This window comes from Henckelia pumila, chromosome 4 (genome assembly GCF_033568475.1).
Source record: "Henckelia pumila isolate YLH828 chromosome 4, ASM3356847v2, whole genome shotgun sequence".
In the NCBI taxonomy this organism is placed as follows: Eukaryota; Viridiplantae; Streptophyta; class Magnoliopsida; order Lamiales; family Gesneriaceae; genus Henckelia; species Henckelia pumila.
The window spans coordinates 150037677-150056885 of NC_133123.1; the positions used below are offsets into that span (position 1 = coordinate 150037677).

Sequence of the window (19209 nt, forward strand, 5' to 3'; positions counted from 1 at the left end):
GCTGTTCGTATTTTAGGAATGTAAATCATTGATGATTCTTTGTTTAAAGTTATGTGATTTTCAAATTATGTAAAAGAGATATATTCTCTTAAAAAGTTATTTCCTATTATAATGTCCATTACTGATTCTATTTGGTATATAATGGGTATTACAAATTTTGTTTCCTCAATTTCTATTTTTAATTTTTCTGCTACTGTATCAAGCATGATTATTGATCCATCTCCTATTCGAACTTTTAATCATTTATCATATTTCTTCCAATAATGATTTAAAAGTATATGTTTGCTTCCTAAACACATACTTGTTCTTGTATCAACATAAGCATGTATATGATATGGTTTATGTTCTTTGATTTTAATTTGAATTTATATATATATACTATTTGGATTAGTTTTGTTTTTATTAGTTTTGTTTTTATTATTCATTTCTCATATATATATATATATATATATATATATATATATATATATATATATATATATATTTTAAAAAATAAGGGTATATTGGGGATTTGTGGAAAAAATTTCTCTCTCCAGTGAGTGGAAACTAAGTTTTAATTAGATAAGGATTTATAAATTAAGTTGATTATAGGTTTAGGGATTTATAAGCAATTTATCCTTAAATCTACCTCCAAGCTATTTACTTTCAAATCAAATTTGACCACATAATAAATTAAAAAAACCATGATAAAGAAAACTGAATACGTTAAAAATAAATAAAATTTTCTTGAAAAAAACTCATAAAAACTTGATAAGAACACGATAAAGAAAATTAAATATCTAATAACAAATCATATAAAATCATTCTAATCTTCAACAACTAAGTACATAGAATTGGATATAGAAGAAAAAAAACATTAAACCAGAAAATTAAATTATGGAAATACAAAATGGTGAATTGTAAATGGTTTATGACCTCTCCCAAGACATTTAGGTCCTAGCCACTAAGCCCGAGAATAAAATCAGCATTGAACCTGCATAGATATGACATGAAAAGACAGTTGCAAGGTGTAAAATGGGAAAGAAAAGATGATGTCTTTTTGTCATATCAAATATAGTTTTTATGTGTCTCTCAAATATTATAATATAGTAAAGATAACATGGTAAGGAGATATGTGGAAAATTATTTTGAAAAAAATGTAATTTTAGTTTTGTATATTTGTCACTTTGCAATTTCGATCATCTATATTTTCATATTTTATTTTTAATCCTGCATGTTCTTATTTTTAGCAATTTCAGTTATTTTTCTTCGAAATAATTACGTAACACTATACATGTCATCTTTATATCAGTATTGCATTGGAGCCACATCAGTGCCGCATCGAAAAAAAATTAAAATTGTCAAAAAAATAAAGATAGCAGACTAAAACTAATATCTGAAAATATAAAAAACCAAAATCGCAAAGTGACAAACTTACATGACCAAAAAATCTATTTTTTACACTAACTTTTTCATTACAATTTAAATACTAATGATAATTTCAAGTTATGAACTTATAAAAAAATAGAGACAAGAGTAATAATGAATCTCTGTAACTTTAAAGTGATTATTAGTTATCATTATTACATTTAATTTGATACATAAATTTTTTAATTGGTAAAACAATCAAACAATTTTTTTTAAATGATAAAATTTTGAATGAGGATATAATAAAAATTTAATATGATAATTAATATAATTAAAATTAGCATCTTAATTAATAGTTACTAATAATTTATAATTAAATAGTTAGTTTTTACCAAATTTTATTAACTAACATAGTATATTTGTAAACAAACTAAAACTTGAAAAAATAAATAATAAATTAAACCAAGTGAAATATGTATGAGTAGAACAATATATTACTTTTCAATATCACTTTAATCGACGTCATTGGTTCTACATAATATTTTAAAAATCTAAAAATTGATATATAAAGTGAATATATGTTTGACAAACAAAAGTTATTTTCACTGAAATTATTAAAAGAAAATCATGTATATTTAATTATTTATTACCTATCTAAAAGTATGAATAAAATGTTAAAGTTTTACAATTGTGAAACTACAACTTTGTATTTTTACTAACTATACATAAATTTATGTAAAAATAAATATATGCATATAAAGATTAAATGTAAAAGTTAAATATTGTCTATGACATAAAAATAATATATTTTATTATTTATCTATATCAATTATAAAAGTGTGATCAATTATTATGATAAAGTCAAAATTGACAATGTATGCATATTAGACAATGTTTCAGTTTCCAAAAAAATTAAAGTATCAAAATACTTTAGTTTTTATTTTTTTTTTATATAAAGTGAACATATTTTTAACACAAAAAATTTAATTAAATTAAATACTTATCCAGTTTCTTAAAATATTAAAACACCAAAATACTTTAGTTTTTATTTATTTGTAGATGGAATGACATATATTTTCAGCAAAAAATCTTATTTATTTTAATTTATATAAGGACCTATTGAACTAAACAATTATATCATGAGTTCATAAATATAACAAAATATCATATTTTTAAACGTTATCTAATATATATATATATATATATATATATATACACACACACACACATACATACACACACACACACATCGGTGCTGAAATAAATCAATTAATGTAGAGTTAAGTTTTAATCCAAAATAATAAATAAAAAATGGATTGATATTATCAGTCGCATATGAAAACCTGAAGATATGAATCCCATATAGTTTTTTCTGTTGTAAGACATTTTTTGATCGGATCAATACTAGAACCACTTGTATTGGAGCCATTTTACATGTCATAGACAATATGAAAATTCCTCTTTTGGATATTAATTCTTGACCCGATATGAGATTCGGCCTTCAAAACTGAGTTAGGCAAAGAAACATGCATCTTCTCCTCAATATAATTCAGATATTCTGATTTGAACTCATTATCTACTTTATACGTTCCATGATTTACCATTTCAAGAAGTACTTCAATGAGCTTGAAATCTTCTTCATACTTCCATATTCTTTTGTACTTGCCACGACCTCTCATGTCTTGAGTGTCCATTCTTTATAATAATTAAGAAAAATGATAGCAAATGAAAACAAGAAAAATATTTACAAATCACTAAACAATATGAACCATATATACATATAAAAACTAATGACGTAAAAATAAATAAATCAACACCAATAAAAAAAATTAATATGATTCAATAGATAATTCAACACCACTAAATGCAATGTATTATTTTTGCTTTAGAAAACATCAAATCATGTAGGATTTCTTTGAGCAGTCCAAGTGCCGAACATATTAACGGCAAGATTATTTCTAAAAGTAATCCTTTCGTTAGAAGGCTCAATTACATTAACAAGTTCATCTTTATCCACTTCAGTATTATTTATGTACTCTCTTCCTTCGTCTTCATCCTCATAACCACTCACTCATTCTTGTTTTAAAAAAAATACCTCGTGATTGAATACATACAATTTGTTGTCAAAGAAATTAACATTAAGAAGAGAAAAAGGCAATACCTCGTGAAAGGGTGTGACCGTCGATGCTCGTAATTATGGTGGTGTTGTCTTCCTTTGTTTGAGGTATTATGACTCGAAAGCCTTCATTTCCAAAGTTCTTTTGTTCCTCACCTACTTCCTTTGCCCAACCCTTGGTAGAATCGCCACAAGAAATCACTTCAATTTTTGTGAGTGTTTGGTGTTCACCAAAGTCTTGAGGAAATTCCTCCAAATCTAAATATCCAAGAATCAAGTGCTCCAGGACTGGGAAGTGTGTCTTGTCTGCTCTCCAATGTACCAAATCAGTCTTTCGAATGTCCAACACTTTCAATCTAACAAAATGCCCTTCTATTGGACACCATGTCTGCCCTTTACACGCGTCGAAGCAGAGCCTAAGTAGCTCAAGATTAGACAGTGAACCCATAATGCTCATATCTTCCCAAGGTAACATGCAGTAAATTAAAGTCAACTCTTTGAGAGAGTGTGGGAAGCTGAGATATTTCCAAGATATCGGGCTATTTTTCGAAGATATGTTGAATAGTAGTGATTCGAGCTTCTGCAAGTGGACGAGATTTTGAAGGCGGAACAAGGGCCATTCCACTCCTGGGGATACATCATTATACTCAACTGCTAATTCCTTAAGATTTGGAAGTCTTCTATAAACCTCCTCGGTGCACCTAAAATGTACAACCATGACGAGAGTCCGCAGATTTTCCAAAATATGAGAATCATGTTTGTCAATGGGAGGATCAGGTAAAACACATCTCTGAATTTCGAGATGCCTAAGGTGTGGCAAACACCAAATTTCCGGTGGCAGATATAAAATTTCAGATAAGGAATTATCAATTTGCAAAGTCTGTAGATTCCAAAATAAGGACATCAAAGAATAAAACCTCTGAATCGAATTCCCATCCAAATGACCATGGAAAGACAAGAACCGCAGGTTCATTAGCTGCGAGTTTTCATCTGGTAGAATTGAATCATTCATTGTCAACACCCTCAACAATTGTAAATGACCAGCCAACAATGAAGTGCTCTCCGACCCACTAGTAACAGACCAAGATAGTGATGCCGGTCCCAATATATCAAGGGCAAGTGGGACGAATCCTAATTCTGGTTCCAAGATAGATGGACGAATGCGGAAGCTAGAGATGAAATTTGAGCTCGCATCACATATCACACAAAACAGGTTTATTTTTTTCACCTCCCTCCAGCATAGGTCTATCAAGAGATCATGCACACCACAACGTAGTAACTTACCAAGGACGTCTCGTCTACCACGGAAAATAAGGTTTCTATCAACAAGGTCTGTTATGTACTCATATGCTGCCTCTTCCAAGCTTTTACCGCTCATCGGTTTTAGAAATCCTTCAGAAACCCATACCTTGATGAGCGTAGGGATATCAATATTATATGGTATTCGAGCCACAGCCAAGTAGAGAAAGCATGATTTCAAATGAGTAGGTAAGTTATTGTAACTCAAATATAATATCTTTTGGCATTTCTCGTCGTCCTCTGAATTTATGATCGAGTTCATATTTCCTGCTACATGCTTCCATGAATCCATCGTCTTATCAGACTTGGCGAGCAGTCCGCCAATCACCACAATTGCCAAAGGAAGTCCTTCGCAATTTTTCGCAATGTCCTTCCCTAATTCTTCCAGTTCAGGAGGACAACCTTGTTGATGTCCGAAAACTTTTTCCCTCATCAATTCCCAGCTCCTGTTGTCATCTATCAAATCCAGTTCAAAAAGCGGACATGAGCTCAATTGCTCTGCCACCTTCTTTACCCTCGTCGTTATCATGATTCGATTTCCATTGTCGCAATGATCTGGAAAGAATTGTTTTATCTTGTCCCAAGCCTCAATGCTCCATAAATCATCCAGCACGATCAAATATCTTCTACCAAATAACTTTTTGTACAATAGTTCACCCAATTGTTCATCACCAGTATGACACTTGGCTTGGCCCAACTGATCATCACTTAAACGACTCTCTGACCCACTTCGTCCAATTTCTGATAGCATTTCATAAATAATATTTCGTGCACTATATTCTTGAGATATTGTAGCCCAAGCACAAATATCAAAGTGAATATTAATATATGGATGTTCGTAGACATGGTTAGCAAGAGTAGTCTTACCTATACCTCCCATTCCAACAATTGCTACCATTTGACGATTTGATTGTTGACCAGTGAGTATATCCAATATTTCATTCAACTTCTCATCAGAACCCACCATAGTATTTTGCTCCTTGGAAGCTGATCTTGACGCCACAGCAGGCGATAAATCTATGAAAGTCGGATCTTCCTCAAACTTCCCAATTGTCTCTTTTATCCTCAACAGCTTGTTCTGGATCAGATCCTCCATCTCTTCTATAACTATATGGATACAATCAGCGAAGCCGGTCGAGCTATTCGCCTCGCTACCCGTAGATCGTGCTGGAATCTGAGCCAATACATGGAACTCAATGATTTTCTCTGCTACACAAGCTGCATCTGCGATTTGACTCTCCACTTCAGCCATCTCTTCGTGGGCTCTGTGTGAATAATCTTCGAGAAATTCTCGAAGGAGATGAACCTTTTGCAGCAGGGACTCAATCTGTGTTATGTTTATACGTAGCCATTGCTGGGAAGGGTGGAAGATGAGCTCTGAAGTATTCAGAAGAGACATTAGAGCTGCATAAGCCGCCGCCATAATTGAAGCTTAGTGAATTTGGCTTCTGCAGATAAATTTTAGAGAACACAGCATCAAGATCTGGATAGGATTAGTGTGGCTGTAACAAAGTTAAGAGTAGTTAATTATTGGATTAAGAGGGTGTTTGGCTAAGGTTATTAAAAAGAGTTTATAAGTTCTTAGAGTTTATAAGCTGTTTTACGAGTTTATAAGTTGCTGTTAGAACTTATTTTAAAAATAAGTTGTTAAAGTGTTTGGATAAACTTATTTTAAATAACTTAAAGATGTTGATATGTTTGGTATTATAAGATCTTTTATTGTCAAAATTACCAAAAAGGGTATAATTCTATGAAAATAATATTTTGAGTTATACACATACGAAAATAGTTTTAGAATAAACCTATATTAAAAAAATAAAATTGTTTTAATATTTTATTTTTAAAAAAATTTATGTGATTTGTAATTTTTTTTAAAATAATATTTAATATTTAATAAGTGGAAGATAATATAGAGATTTATTAAAATATTCAAGGATATTTTAGAGATATGAAATATTAAAATAAGATCTTTTTTAAAAAAATACATCCCCTTACTTTTTTAAAAACAGCTTATAAGCTGTCAAACAGCTTATTTTGACAGCTTATAAGCTGTTTTTAAAAAATTTTATCAAACACATTTTGAGAGCTTAAAAGCTCTCAAACAGCTTATAAGCTGTTTGAAAGAGCTTTTAAGTTCTGCCAAACACCCTCTAAGTCCCCTTTTGTCATTTTTCCACATTATAATTGCTTTGAAAACCCTAAAAAAAATGTTTATTTTGGTTATTGGCGTGATATGAATAGTGTGGAGACACTGCCTTAATTAAGGCTTTGGGAAATTGAATTGTAGGCTGCATTATTTGGTTCTAATCGGCGACTGATTTATAAAAAATAATCTTTTGTCATGTTATTTTAGTAATATTTTCTGGAAATCAGAGAGATGTGGAAGATTGGATTATTTTGATGTGATCATTCCGGTTCTGTTTCATAGTTCATTATGATGAGTAATAAAATATGTATATGTAAATAATTTACCGTACTTGACGAAGATTAATTATTAAACCAGTAGTTTAGACCACAGAACCAAATCATTTTCCTTTCATTTTCGAAATTTTATTCGGAATGCAGTTGAGACATCTCCAGTCTGGTTTCTTTATTTCCTTACTTGACAAATGCTTACACAAGGTTTTACATAATAAATCAATTGTTAACTTGGTATGAGTATTTAGTAAGAAAATTAATCCATTAAATCTAGTCACTCGTAACCATAATATTAATTAATCCTCAGATTCTGACCTTTTCTTAATTTTATGATTTGATTCTAACGTATCAGTTTACTCTCTCAGCAAGTACTCTTGTGTTCTTTCAAACTTTATTAAGGGTATCCTACTAATTGCCACTCTAAGCAATGTTCTTCATTCGGGATGGCGATCTTCTTGTATGGACACTTTGATAGGAATCCAACTTCTACATTCACTCGAGAAAATCCCATCTTGAAAAGGGCAGTAAGGATCATAATGAGCGACTATATTTTGTTGATTAGTATCTTATTTGTCACTTGTTATGTTACTAAGAAGTGCTAAACAGATTATTCTTACACTATATTATTGTAACACATCAACACAAGCACGTAGAACAATAAATACAGTCAAACTCTTGGAGTGATCTTAACGATGCCTTCCATTCCAGCAGTTTATGTCAATCCGGAGATTCTCCTTGAATCTTTAGTTTATATCACCTATAGATAGTCTTGATATGCCAGCCGAGACATAAATTACAGGCTGATGATTTATGCCTTTCTAGACCAAACTGGTGGGCATCATGTCATTACAGAAATTTGAATGGCTTACTGCAGTAGTTTGCGATTACCTTTTCTGTTTGCATATCTTCTTACTGCAATCCTGATCTTCAATCCCTCACAAAGCACGATATATAGACAGACCAGTCAATAAATTTCTCACCACAAAGCATGCTAGTTAAATGCATAATGGAATATCTTCAAGTTTTGCAAGAAGATGGACGCATAAGCAAGATTCATCACCGTGCTCTTATGTTAGGAAAGTGGAAAACTTGCTGCAATTTTCTGAAACATAAAGAGATGAAAACAGCATGGGCGTTCCCTTTTAATTAAGGGGGCAATGTGTGTCCACTAAGAATACATTTTAACTTTTTATGCATTGATGTGTTCCTCTCTTACGATGATTGCTTCAAGCGGTTTGGGCTCAACTTATACAGGAAATAGGCCTTTGCGCGTTTCCTTAAAAAAAATACAAGAGAAGTTAGTGAGTGTACTGTGCAACAAGGACGAGAGATCCAAATAACTAGTCAGAACCAGTTTCAGAGTAAGAATGTATGATATGTAGGATGATGGATATAGAAAAGGAAACTAAATCTTTAGTAGATATATATATTATCAACCAAAAACAAAAACAAAAAGAATCAATCGACATAACAATCTGCAATGAATTTCCTACTACATAAATGAATATACTATAGACCATCAATAATCAACCGAACCTACCGAAGAAAAGCAAGAATAACTTCCTCTCTCACCAGCAAAATTGACTCCTTATCTAAACATATAGTTAGAGCTAGACGCCCGTAGAAATGGTAAAACTAACAGGAAACTGCATTTCTTTTCTTGTTGAAACTTCTGATGAAACCTCTGTTGATTGACTGAGACCAGCATCAATGCTAGAGTTTGTGATGATTTCAAGTTTCTCAACCTCAACTTCTTCAGCAAAATCGGATATGACTTTATTCTCACAATAGCTGACATCCTCATCAGTCCAATAAGAAAATGAATCCCCCTCAGAAGTATAGCCCCACCCGTCTGAATACGATCCCTGACTCAACTCATAGTCGCTCTCAGATACCACCAATATAGTCTCAATCTCATTCAAACCTTCTGGCTCCTCCACGTCTTCAGTTGCTTCATCTTCTTCCAAGCCTCTAACAAACGGATGATTCAACAGCATTTCAGCAGTCATTCTAAACCTGGACTTCCTCACAAAACAACCCTTCAGAAAATCCCTAGCATCATTCGATACATCATTTGGAATTTTCGGTGATTCCTGCCTCGCACCAATCTTCGCAAGAATGTCCTCTGCCTTCAACTCTTTTTCTCCCTGCCACGGATTCTTCCCAGTTAACATCTCCAGCACAATGCACCCAACCGCCCAAATATCACTTGGAGCTTCTTGCACGTTATCCATCACAGCCTCGGGCGACAAATACATAGGAGTACCCCTCCAATAAGGACCCAACTTCCTCTTCTTACTCTGTTTTACCCTCTTCGCCAGTCCAAAATCTCCAATCTTAGCACGCAAGGCAGAATTTCCTTCTCTTCGAGAACTAGGCAAAAGCAAAATATTATCCGGCTTCAAATCACAATGAACATACCCAATGCCATGAACATGCTTCAAACCTCTAAGAATGCACCTTGCATACACCCTAGCCTCAAACTCAGGCAATCCACAGCTACCCGATTTCTTAATCCTCTGTCCCAAGGTTCCACCAGAACCATACTCCAACAACAGATTATACACCATCATACCATTATCCCCCATCGTCGTCTCATCCCCAAAACACTTGATTACATTCGGACATCCCTTGACATTACTCAAAACCTCCCTCTCCTTCTGAATTGAACCCGAAACCGAAACCTCCGCCGATTTCACCGCCATCATTGACGGATAATAGCTATGCTTTGATCTGGGTTTCTTCAGAGTAGCCAAATAAACACTCCCGAAACCCCCTTTCCCAATCACCGACCCCCTAACCCATGCAACCCCATCACCATATTCATTCACACCCTTCACACAAACCACGTCTCCCCCCTTTCTCTCCAGCATCTTGGCTCCCACGACATACAATACGTGATTCCTTCAAACTCAACCAGCAAACACAAAACCAAAAGAAACCAACTTTAACAAGTAGTGGAATCGAATTAATGGTATCTAAGAGGAAAAGGGGAACGCAATCTAGTTTAATAACTCGATTCCTATATCTGCTCTTACAATCCTACACAAACCAAATTAGGGTTCAAAGAAGCAATATTGATAACAAGTGGTAAGAGGGTAGCTTGCGGTTCCTTATGTGGGATTGCAAAGAATCAACGAGCCGCGTTTTCTTGAAGAAATAATAATACAATTTGCACAAAAGAGTGGTTAACAGTAGTAACCAATATTATATATAACAAGAATAACGGCCATCAGTCTTTTTATGTTATTCACCAATTACAATATTATTTCGAGTTTTTGTAAGAATAAGTCTTAACAAAAAAAAAAAATTTAATAAGAAAAAATAGATCTTTCACTCCATCTTTACACATTTTATCTTGCAAATCATCCTATTTTATTCCACTATTTATTAACTATAAATTCAAATAAAAAAAATGGCATGAAATGTAATTTCAAATGATATGCTCATATATTCTATTTCTTGTTTTATATAAACCAACGGAACATACACATACATTGCATATATAACATAATATATGAATATTATATGAAATTATTCGTGATACATATTTTGTTTTACATTATGTATTGATAAGTTACAAAAATTGATAAATTCATAAATAAATAATGCAAGATATGTCATATAATTTTCTATGTTATTAAACAAACATTTTTGTTACATTTTTTCGTCAAAGTTCTATAGAGATATGTGTAATTTTGCTTTGGTTTGTCGAGAGGGATCAAAGAGCTAGTACAAGGATCGATAAGATTTTTATGAGGTGAATTCATATTTTACATATATTTGTTAGCAAATATAAAGTACGATTTTAAAAAAGGAAAAAGAGTATTATTTAAAGAAATATTTATAAGAATTTGGTCAGATGTTAGCAAGTGGTCGCAGTTGGCCTGCGTCGGCTTTACAAGTCATAATCCCACATGCCAAATGCCAACCAATATAATTTAGCCACAGTTTTGGACAGCAAAGACAAGGTTATTTTATGATGATAAATATTCAAAATATTTGTATATTTTAAATTTTCATGTAAATGTAATTATAAATAAATATATGACTCTATTTCGCCATATAAAATATTATGAATAGAGATAAGATTGAAAATTTGAAAATAATAAGTATTTTAGGATAACAAAGGTGAAATTACTTATAATTATCATTTTTTTGTGCAAAAAAGAAATAATGGATATTACTGCAATTTTATGATCTTCACCAAATTAATTAATTTTTAAAAGGCGTAATTTTTTAAATAGTAAGTATACTCATCATCAAAGAGATCCCTCGGTTCAAAAATTGAATCTTCAATATTAGAAAGATTAATTTTTGAAAGGCATTGAGGGGGTCAAACTTTGTAGGATGTCGAAAAAAAAATTCTTAGACACATTAAATTGACTCATTAACTGCCCTCTCATTCCACACTTTCGTTAATTTATTCAATGGGTGGCATTATAATACATACCTAACAAATTTCTTTAGTCAAATAAAATAAAAATCAAATTTATGGGTGAGGAGTTTTGTCCATGCGAGTGTTGAGTTCATTACCCTAAAATATTATTATTTTAACCGTATATGTAATTACTTACTTTTCAGACATTTTAGAATAAAAAAATATTATTCTTAAAATTAAATAAAAGATAAATTCTTTAGGTTCAAAATTTTTACAATAAATGTTGTGAAAACCAAGAAAAACATGCGCGTTTTCAGAAATTAATGGATTCATAATGTGACTGATTTCATGAGCGATAGAAAAGGACAAAGCAAGATTATTGATTTAATGGTCTGTCCATAAAATAAAGTACATGGAAATTAATTAATCTCACCAAAATTACATAAAAGACAATGTATCTTGAATTTTGTATCACACGGGTCAGCGCTAGAAATATTTAAAGACGAGCATTGGAAGCGTTGACTTCATTTTCAAAAACTTTAGATTATATGTGAGGTGATCTATATAATAATAATTAGGAATTAATATTTAATTAGTATTCAAGAAGAAAATCCATAGATTTTATTATCATTTTACATTTCGTCAACCAAGGTGGCAAAAAGATAATATTTGTTTCCATGTCCACAAGATAGAAATGCTTGTCTTCCTATTTCAATATATTTTATCCCATCTAACTTTTGAAATGTCATCACCTAATCAAAATTATGGACTGTATCACTTGCTTTAAAGATATACAGATTACAATATATAAATTATTTTTAAAAAAAAACTTGTGCAAAAAGTCACTCATATTTAAAAAATATTGGAGATTGGTTGAATTAATCCGATAATTTAGCGAAGTCATGTGCTAACATATGTGAACATGATCTATACACATTCTGTAGTCTTTGCATCTTTCTTTAATTTCTTTCTTTCTTTCTTTTCTTTTCTGCATCTGTATGTGATGAGGCAAGGGATAACTTCAATGAAGAGATTACCATGATAATTTGGTTTAATAAAGCAATGTAATAATATAAGCTAATACACTTAAAAGCTGTTCAAAATATCATTTGTTAAGACAACAGGCACCAGTGGGGCAAAATTCAAGATTTAACAAAAAAACGTCCAGCTAATGCTTTCGTGCATGTCGAAAAAAATGTCCACAAAACATTTGACTGATGATCCTAAATCAACATTACTCGGAGATTGATATTATGCTTTGATATATATATATACCAATATTAGTCGGATTTCACCCGGCTTCGTCGACTGTGAAAGATGGCGAACCCGGAGGATACTATCATTCCAAAGATGTAACCTGAAATAGCTCCATAAGTCACACAGATTGGCCAATCCTGCATATAATGTCAATATCTTCCCGTGTCATGCTAACAAAAGATTTGCACGAATCTCGTGCTCAATCCAAGTAAAATATGATCAAATGGTCAACTCTAAAAACTGCCTTAATCGTAAGTAGAGAACGAAAAGGGTAGAGAACGAAAAGGGCAGCCTCAAATATCATTTCAGGTTGGGAATATAAGGATAGATACCTGCCAGGGTCTTTCCCAGTCCAGAGGCATGGGCCATGCACCGAACCAAGCTCCAATAACAGCTCCATGTGCAGGTACACAGATCATAAAATCAGTAGATCCAATTGGTCTGCAATTGAGAATTTCAAAGAAATAAAATCGAAGCAAATACCATCCAAGGATAACAAGATTCCATTTGAAAGGACAAGTTGCTTCCAATGAGGTAAGTAACTTACGCAGTGTGAGCAAATATGCGATGCCAATCATTCCAAGATTGACCAAAAACAGAAGCCGCTGGGGCAAACTGCCAGATAGCAAACATGGTGAAACACGTGAGATATCATAGGCTTATATGTGGAGAACATATTTATCGTTCTACCAAGCATGCATCATATCATGCATGTGATACACAAAACAAAACAGAAACTAACGAAAGTTGCAAATCAACAAACTATAGATAGATAAGCATTAACTGGAACTTGATGTGGAAAATTTGATGATTCCTCTATGTGAAGGAGGAGTCATCAAGTGCAATAAAAGTAAACGAAGCTTGCAAAAGTAAATATCTTACAGAGGCATACACACCGTAAATGCGGACATTAAAAGAGACCAATGAACTGTCTTTTTAAAGTGCCTGCATTTACTTGGTTACAAACGGTAAGAATAAGAAATGTTATGCATTTTATAAATTCACAATCTAAACTTGGGTTAACAGAATGGATAAAAATCTGATGCACATAACCATCACATACTGAATGCTAACAGGTGCCCCCAAAACTATTGCTCCAAGTGCATTCACCACAGCGCCTACAAATCATTAGAATCGATATAAAAGCAGATTTAACATTTTAAGTTACTGAAAGGTAAGAATCATTTTGTGAATCATCCGAGTCATAAATTCATAGATTGTCTTACATTTTAGATTAAACACTGGTATTTGCTCTCACAATTAAAGTAACATGTAAAACAATGAAAGGTGAGGTTTAGTCTTGTCCTAGGTAGTCAAGTATTTTTGTAGTCATATGAAACTGACAGGGCACCAGTAAACTGGATGGTAATCTCGAGAGTTTGAAAGTCTTAACTTCAACCAGAGAGCTAACTAACAGCATAATAGCCAAAAATCAGCACAAATAGGATTCCCTTTGTATAATTACTGATGAATATGGACAGCATTATGTTAGGGAGATTCCATAATGGGAATGGAAACATTACACTGAGAATTAAGAAAGAAAAAGGAAAATCAAAATTGACAGTTCTAGCAGTAACCTGCAGGAAGCCCCAAAAAACCCTTCGCGATAGCTTTCAAATACTGCAGGGTCAAAAGAAGGGAAACAGTAATTACAAATGGAACAAAAAATTACAATAAAAAGCATCATCATTGAGAAATGCAAAAAATTACAGAGTTTTGATCTGGATTATGCCGCAAAAGACTATAGACTAAAATAACAATTGAAGCTTCAATGGCCTGAAAATGAAGATGACACTAGATCAATTGTTGATGACAGTAGCACTTAATAATCAGATACGATGCATAAACGTGAAGACAATGCCCATACCCAGACTACACGAAGGGTTTCAGCTGGACTTTCAGTAAGTGTAAGGGAACAAAAATTGCGAGCCACCCAGAAGGCTGACACTAGGCCTAGCCCACATATGAGATGCAACAGCAGCACCTTCAATGGAAATTCATATAAAATAGCAGGGTTTGCACTCTCCTGCAACTTCATTTGCTGTGGTTGCTGTGGAAGAGAAGTGAAAGTGTTGAGTGGCTCGACGGGTGGTTTGGGCGATTTTGAGGATTCAGAGAGTTTAAGTGGTTTAACAATCACAAAACAAGCAGCCACTGCATCAGAGCATGTTGTCCCACACATATTCACTTCTTTCAGGTGTAATATGTTGTTGCACAAATTTCATTTGTAATAAACAAAGTACTGCATAAAATAATATGACTTGTCAGAGTACCAGTGTGAACAAGATAGCTCTTTGCGGGAAAATGCAGGTTGCCCAGGGAGTTGGAACGAATCAGTCTACCTGTACCAAAGAAAGCATTAGTGATTAATATATGTGGACAACTTTGGGTACGTCTATAGTGCACAAAATGCATGTCGAAATTTAAAAGAGGATTAAAAAGTTAGTTTGCATGTATAAATTAAAGCACACAAACGGAAATGGAAGACAAAAATGGTTGGGACCGATCAAACTTGAATCAAGAATCAGACAGTAATTTTTTCCTGAAGTTTGAAACATGATTTATTACTTCAATCGTTAATCAATGACTTCTGCCATCATCGCACACTGGAATTTGCTTGCTCATATAGCGTTCAAAACTGATGGAGAAATCCATATTGCAAAATACAAAAAAGAAGCATCATAACTGTTCAGTCGGTAAGCTAATTACCGAAGAAAACTTCTAGAATATTATAATTTGCCGAAAAAATCAAGAAAAAGAGAAGCTGAGATTGTCTGAAACAGCTGTACATCTCCACAAGAATCACCATCTTTGAACGTGAAAACTCATTTATTCAGCTAAATTTCTCAGCTTTAAATTAACCTGATCAAAATTCAAAACTATTCTGGGAACAAAAACATATCCAGACTAGACGGCATATCCAGCTAGACGGTGTGAGGGCCCGTTATCTTAATCACAATTAATTAACATGCAATCATTGTTAAATACTAAACAGGGAAAAAGTGAGTTAAAAATTTTCGTTTGGGCCTATAAAAATTTCGGCATAACCTTTCCGTAAATAGGACATACCTGGATAAATCAAATACTCAAAATAACTCAACAATATTTTCAACAACATAACAAACATAAACTAGTGCCGGCCAGACACCATCACAACATACCCAAACTAAAAATATACTAGAGCCGGCAAGACTCGATAAATAAATAATAAAATCCTCAGAATACTCAAAACACAACATACAACTACTCGGGGCATTCCCCGGTAAATGTCGAACTTCGAACTTCATACATAAATAATATACGGGTGACAACGACACGATACAACACCTAGAAAATATTGAGCTCACTCTCAAGAAGCTCTGATACTTCCTAATGCTTCCTCTCAAGCAACCAAAGTCAAACAACCTGTGCTACCTCTCATGTCCACACACAAAAGACACGACAGCCCCCTCTCGGGGGTCAGAACCCCAAGCACGAGACATCAAGAAACACACGACATATGACATAGAAATGCAATTATGTCATGCATGAATGCAATGCATGAACAGGTGCAAGATATCAGGATCTCAGGAATCAAATGATCGATATCAAAATCATACATAATATGCTCGAGCTGGTCCACGACTCAGCGGACCGTCCACGACTCAGCGGACTGTGTCTGAAGATATGGTTTCACTCTCGAAGCCAACAACTACCTAAACCGGACCGGTCGAGGCGTCCAAAATCTCCACGACACAATATCATCTCATATCATATATATATATATATAACGGATCTCAACCGAAATATATCGGATCTCAATGGCGGAAAGACTCAATAGTATTGATGTGTCTCGCTAAAATCAAACTATATGTTGACAAAAGAATATTTTATTTTATTTTGCACATCAATTTCCAACTGAAAATATGCGAGTCAGCATATAATATCACATATATCAACAAATAGCACATAAATCATACATGAGATCATCAGAAATCTCTGTCGTGAAAATAATCGATATCCACGTACCTCAACCAAGCATATAAATCCTCAAGAAATGCGTGGAAATGTCAACTCAGACAATTCACCTAAATATTAAATTTAAATGATTTCATAATCATATAAACATCTCATAACCATTATATTTAACTAAAATACCAACTTGAACTATTTAGGCACTTACAATTCCTAAAATCTCAATATTCATGAAAATGCCTAAACTCAAATGATTCTACTTTAATTCATCGCAAAATACTATTTTTAGCTTTCGTATTGCTAAGCCAATGTTTCAACGAGTAAAGCCTCCAATCGTCTCAAAGTTCGTATTTATAATCAAATATATAACAAATACCCATAATTGATCAATAATCGAACTAATAAGTTGGACTAAACCAAGCAATGAAAACTCCTTAACCGGCAGCCCCTTTCTTCAAGAACTTAAAATTTTGCCGGCAGCGGTCGGCCAAGAAAAGGAAAATAAAATGACTAAAGGCAGCTGAATACACCGGAAAACCAAGTTGTCTTGCTGCAAAACAATTCTAAGCTCAATACTAATCAACCTATAAACCAAAATCAGTAGACTAAGCCAAGAAAATTGAACCACAATCGACATAAGGAAAATCGCAAGCTAGCTTTCGGGTTCAGCTCTAAATCCCGATTAATACCTCAATATTGGTATCAATGGAAAGCTCGAGTCATGAGGAACAGAACCCATCCATCAATTTCAGATTTCCGGCAACATACCGCGGCGAAGCACGGCGGCCAGGAGCGATGGGTTTCCGGGAATCTCAATAAAAATATAAAATATAGGTACCGAAAGATAGCTCTCGTCGCGAGGATTCCGAAACTATTATTATTTTCGAAAACCGGCTACCGACGGAGGAACTATGGTTATTTTGTGTACTCTTTTTATTTATCTAGGGTTAAATCTTGATCCGGGTTTGGGTGTGTTCGATTTAATGCATTTTCATATCGTCTATAAACTGATATTTAATAATACATATTTTTAACACAATTAATGACATAATTATTTTAATTTTGCATTGTAAAATAATTATTATTGGATCTTGCCAATTAATTACAAACAGACGGACTAAAATCTACTGCTATATTGATGTAAAATTTAATTTCTTCTATCGAGGAATTGAAGAAAAAATGGTCACCAGGAAAATTAAACTGTGAATAACACATAGAAATTCCATAGCACTTTGCGTACACAAGTAAAACGCACAACAGAAAAAACCAAAAAACCGAGATACATACAATAGCTTAACAAGTAGCATCTTTACTCGTGCGATCACACAGGAAAATCACAATGAAAACGGGAGCAGACGCAAGATTACCTTCAAGCTGCCATTGAAGGTAACTCCAACTGATTCACGATGTCGATTTCCAATAAAAAAAAAAACAAAAATCAACGCGATTTCGATGTTCGAAACCGAGAGAGCAGCGCCGAGCCAAGAGAAATAGAGAGCCGATACGCTTAATGCCTGCGCCGAGCCGAGAAAGAGAGAGAGCGAGCGAGAGGCCACGAACCGGAAAGAAATGGAATCTCCAGCCAAGCCGGCCGCCGCACTGTACGAAGAGTTGAAGATGATACGAGACGTAGATGTCTGGGCTTTTCTTATTCTGCGAAGCTTCAATTTTTTGGGCTGGAAGCCCATTCTTTTTGGTCCAAATTGTTTTAAGGGATTATAATATTTCGAAAAACAGGATAAAAAAAATTAATAGTAACTAAACTTTAATACGTAGTATGGTTCTTATTTTTTTTTTTTAGCATGGTATGGTTCTTACGTTTGGTGAAAAATGTGACGAATTTTATAGTTTTTTTTTACCATAAAACATTGTTTGTATGGGAGTTTAAATGTAATACAATTACAAATATATATATATATATGATATTAATTGAGGATTGATGTGAATTTTATAAAAAAAAAAAAAATATATATATATATATATATAAGCAATTATATCACTCAAAGTTTCATTGGAGATATATACATACACACATATATATCAATTTTTAACAACCAAAAATCGTAAAACCGTGAGAATTCAAATTAGATTGTAATAAAATTATCGCAAAATCGAAACTTCATTTTTTTAATTTTTTTTAGGGGGAGACTAGCCATGGAATACAAAATTTAAAGCTACACCGATGGCCGTAGGCCCTTAGTTAGCTCCCATATATCTGTCTAAATAAATCATACGTACACAACTACGTACATATTACATATATGAGAGTGGACGGAGTCCCGTTGCGACTTTGGCGGCGGTGGCACCGGTTTGACGGTTTTCTCGACAAAACCTTCACTCAAATCGATCCCGACACAATCACCATCGGTGACCGTTGTGATCATCCATTTGCACACTCTCTTTACACGACTCAAAAAACCCGAAACTCGGAAATTCG

At 33.4% G+C, this 19209-nt stretch overlaps 3 protein-coding genes across 8 annotated transcripts; all 3 read right to left on the reverse strand.

Annotated features, from left to right (window-relative positions):
- Positions 1-2685: 2685 nt before the first annotated feature.
- On the reverse strand, positions 2686-6307 carry LOC140863833 (putative late blight resistance protein homolog R1A-3). Its single transcript, XM_073267556.1, has 2 exons — positions 3509-6307; positions 2686-3042 (listed from the first exon to the last, which is right to left on the reverse strand). The coding sequence occupies exons 1-2, from the start codon at positions 6183-6185 to the stop codon at positions 3023-3025; spliced, it is 2697 nt and encodes an 898-aa protein (XP_073123657.1). The 5' UTR covers positions 6186-6307; the 3' UTR covers positions 2686-3022.
- A 2266-nt stretch (positions 6308-8573) lies between these two features.
- On the reverse strand, positions 8574-10335 carry LOC140864698 (mitogen-activated protein kinase kinase kinase 20-like). The gene has a single exon (XM_073268998.1). The coding sequence runs from the start codon at positions 10051-10053 to the stop codon at positions 8791-8793; it is 1263 nt and encodes a 420-aa protein (XP_073125099.1). The 5' UTR covers positions 10054-10335; the 3' UTR covers positions 8574-8790.
- A 2291-nt stretch (positions 10336-12626) lies between these two features.
- Positions 12627-18393, reverse strand: LOC140864332 (uncharacterized). 6 transcript variants are annotated; one of them, XM_073268457.1, is made up of 11 exons: positions 18140-18393; positions 16827-16885; positions 15092-15160; positions 14686-14868; positions 14529-14594; positions 14396-14438; positions 13882-13936; positions 13715-13772; positions 13366-13433; positions 13151-13259; positions 12627-12955 (listed from the first exon to the last, which is right to left on the reverse strand). In XM_073268457.1, exons 4-11 carry the CDS (start codon positions 14854-14856, stop codon positions 12842-12844), a joined length of 684 nt encoding a protein of 227 aa, XP_073124558.1. In that variant the 5' UTR covers positions 14857-14868; positions 15092-15160; positions 16827-16885; positions 18140-18393; the 3' UTR covers positions 12627-12841. The 6 variants fall into 6 exon arrangements, with proteins under 6 accessions (XP_073124558.1, XP_073124559.1, XP_073124557.1 ...); XM_073268458.1 differs by lacking the exon at positions 16827-16885; XM_073268456.1 differs by having other exon boundaries at positions 13715-13763; positions 14686-15160.
- Positions 18394-19209: the final 816 nt, after the last annotated feature.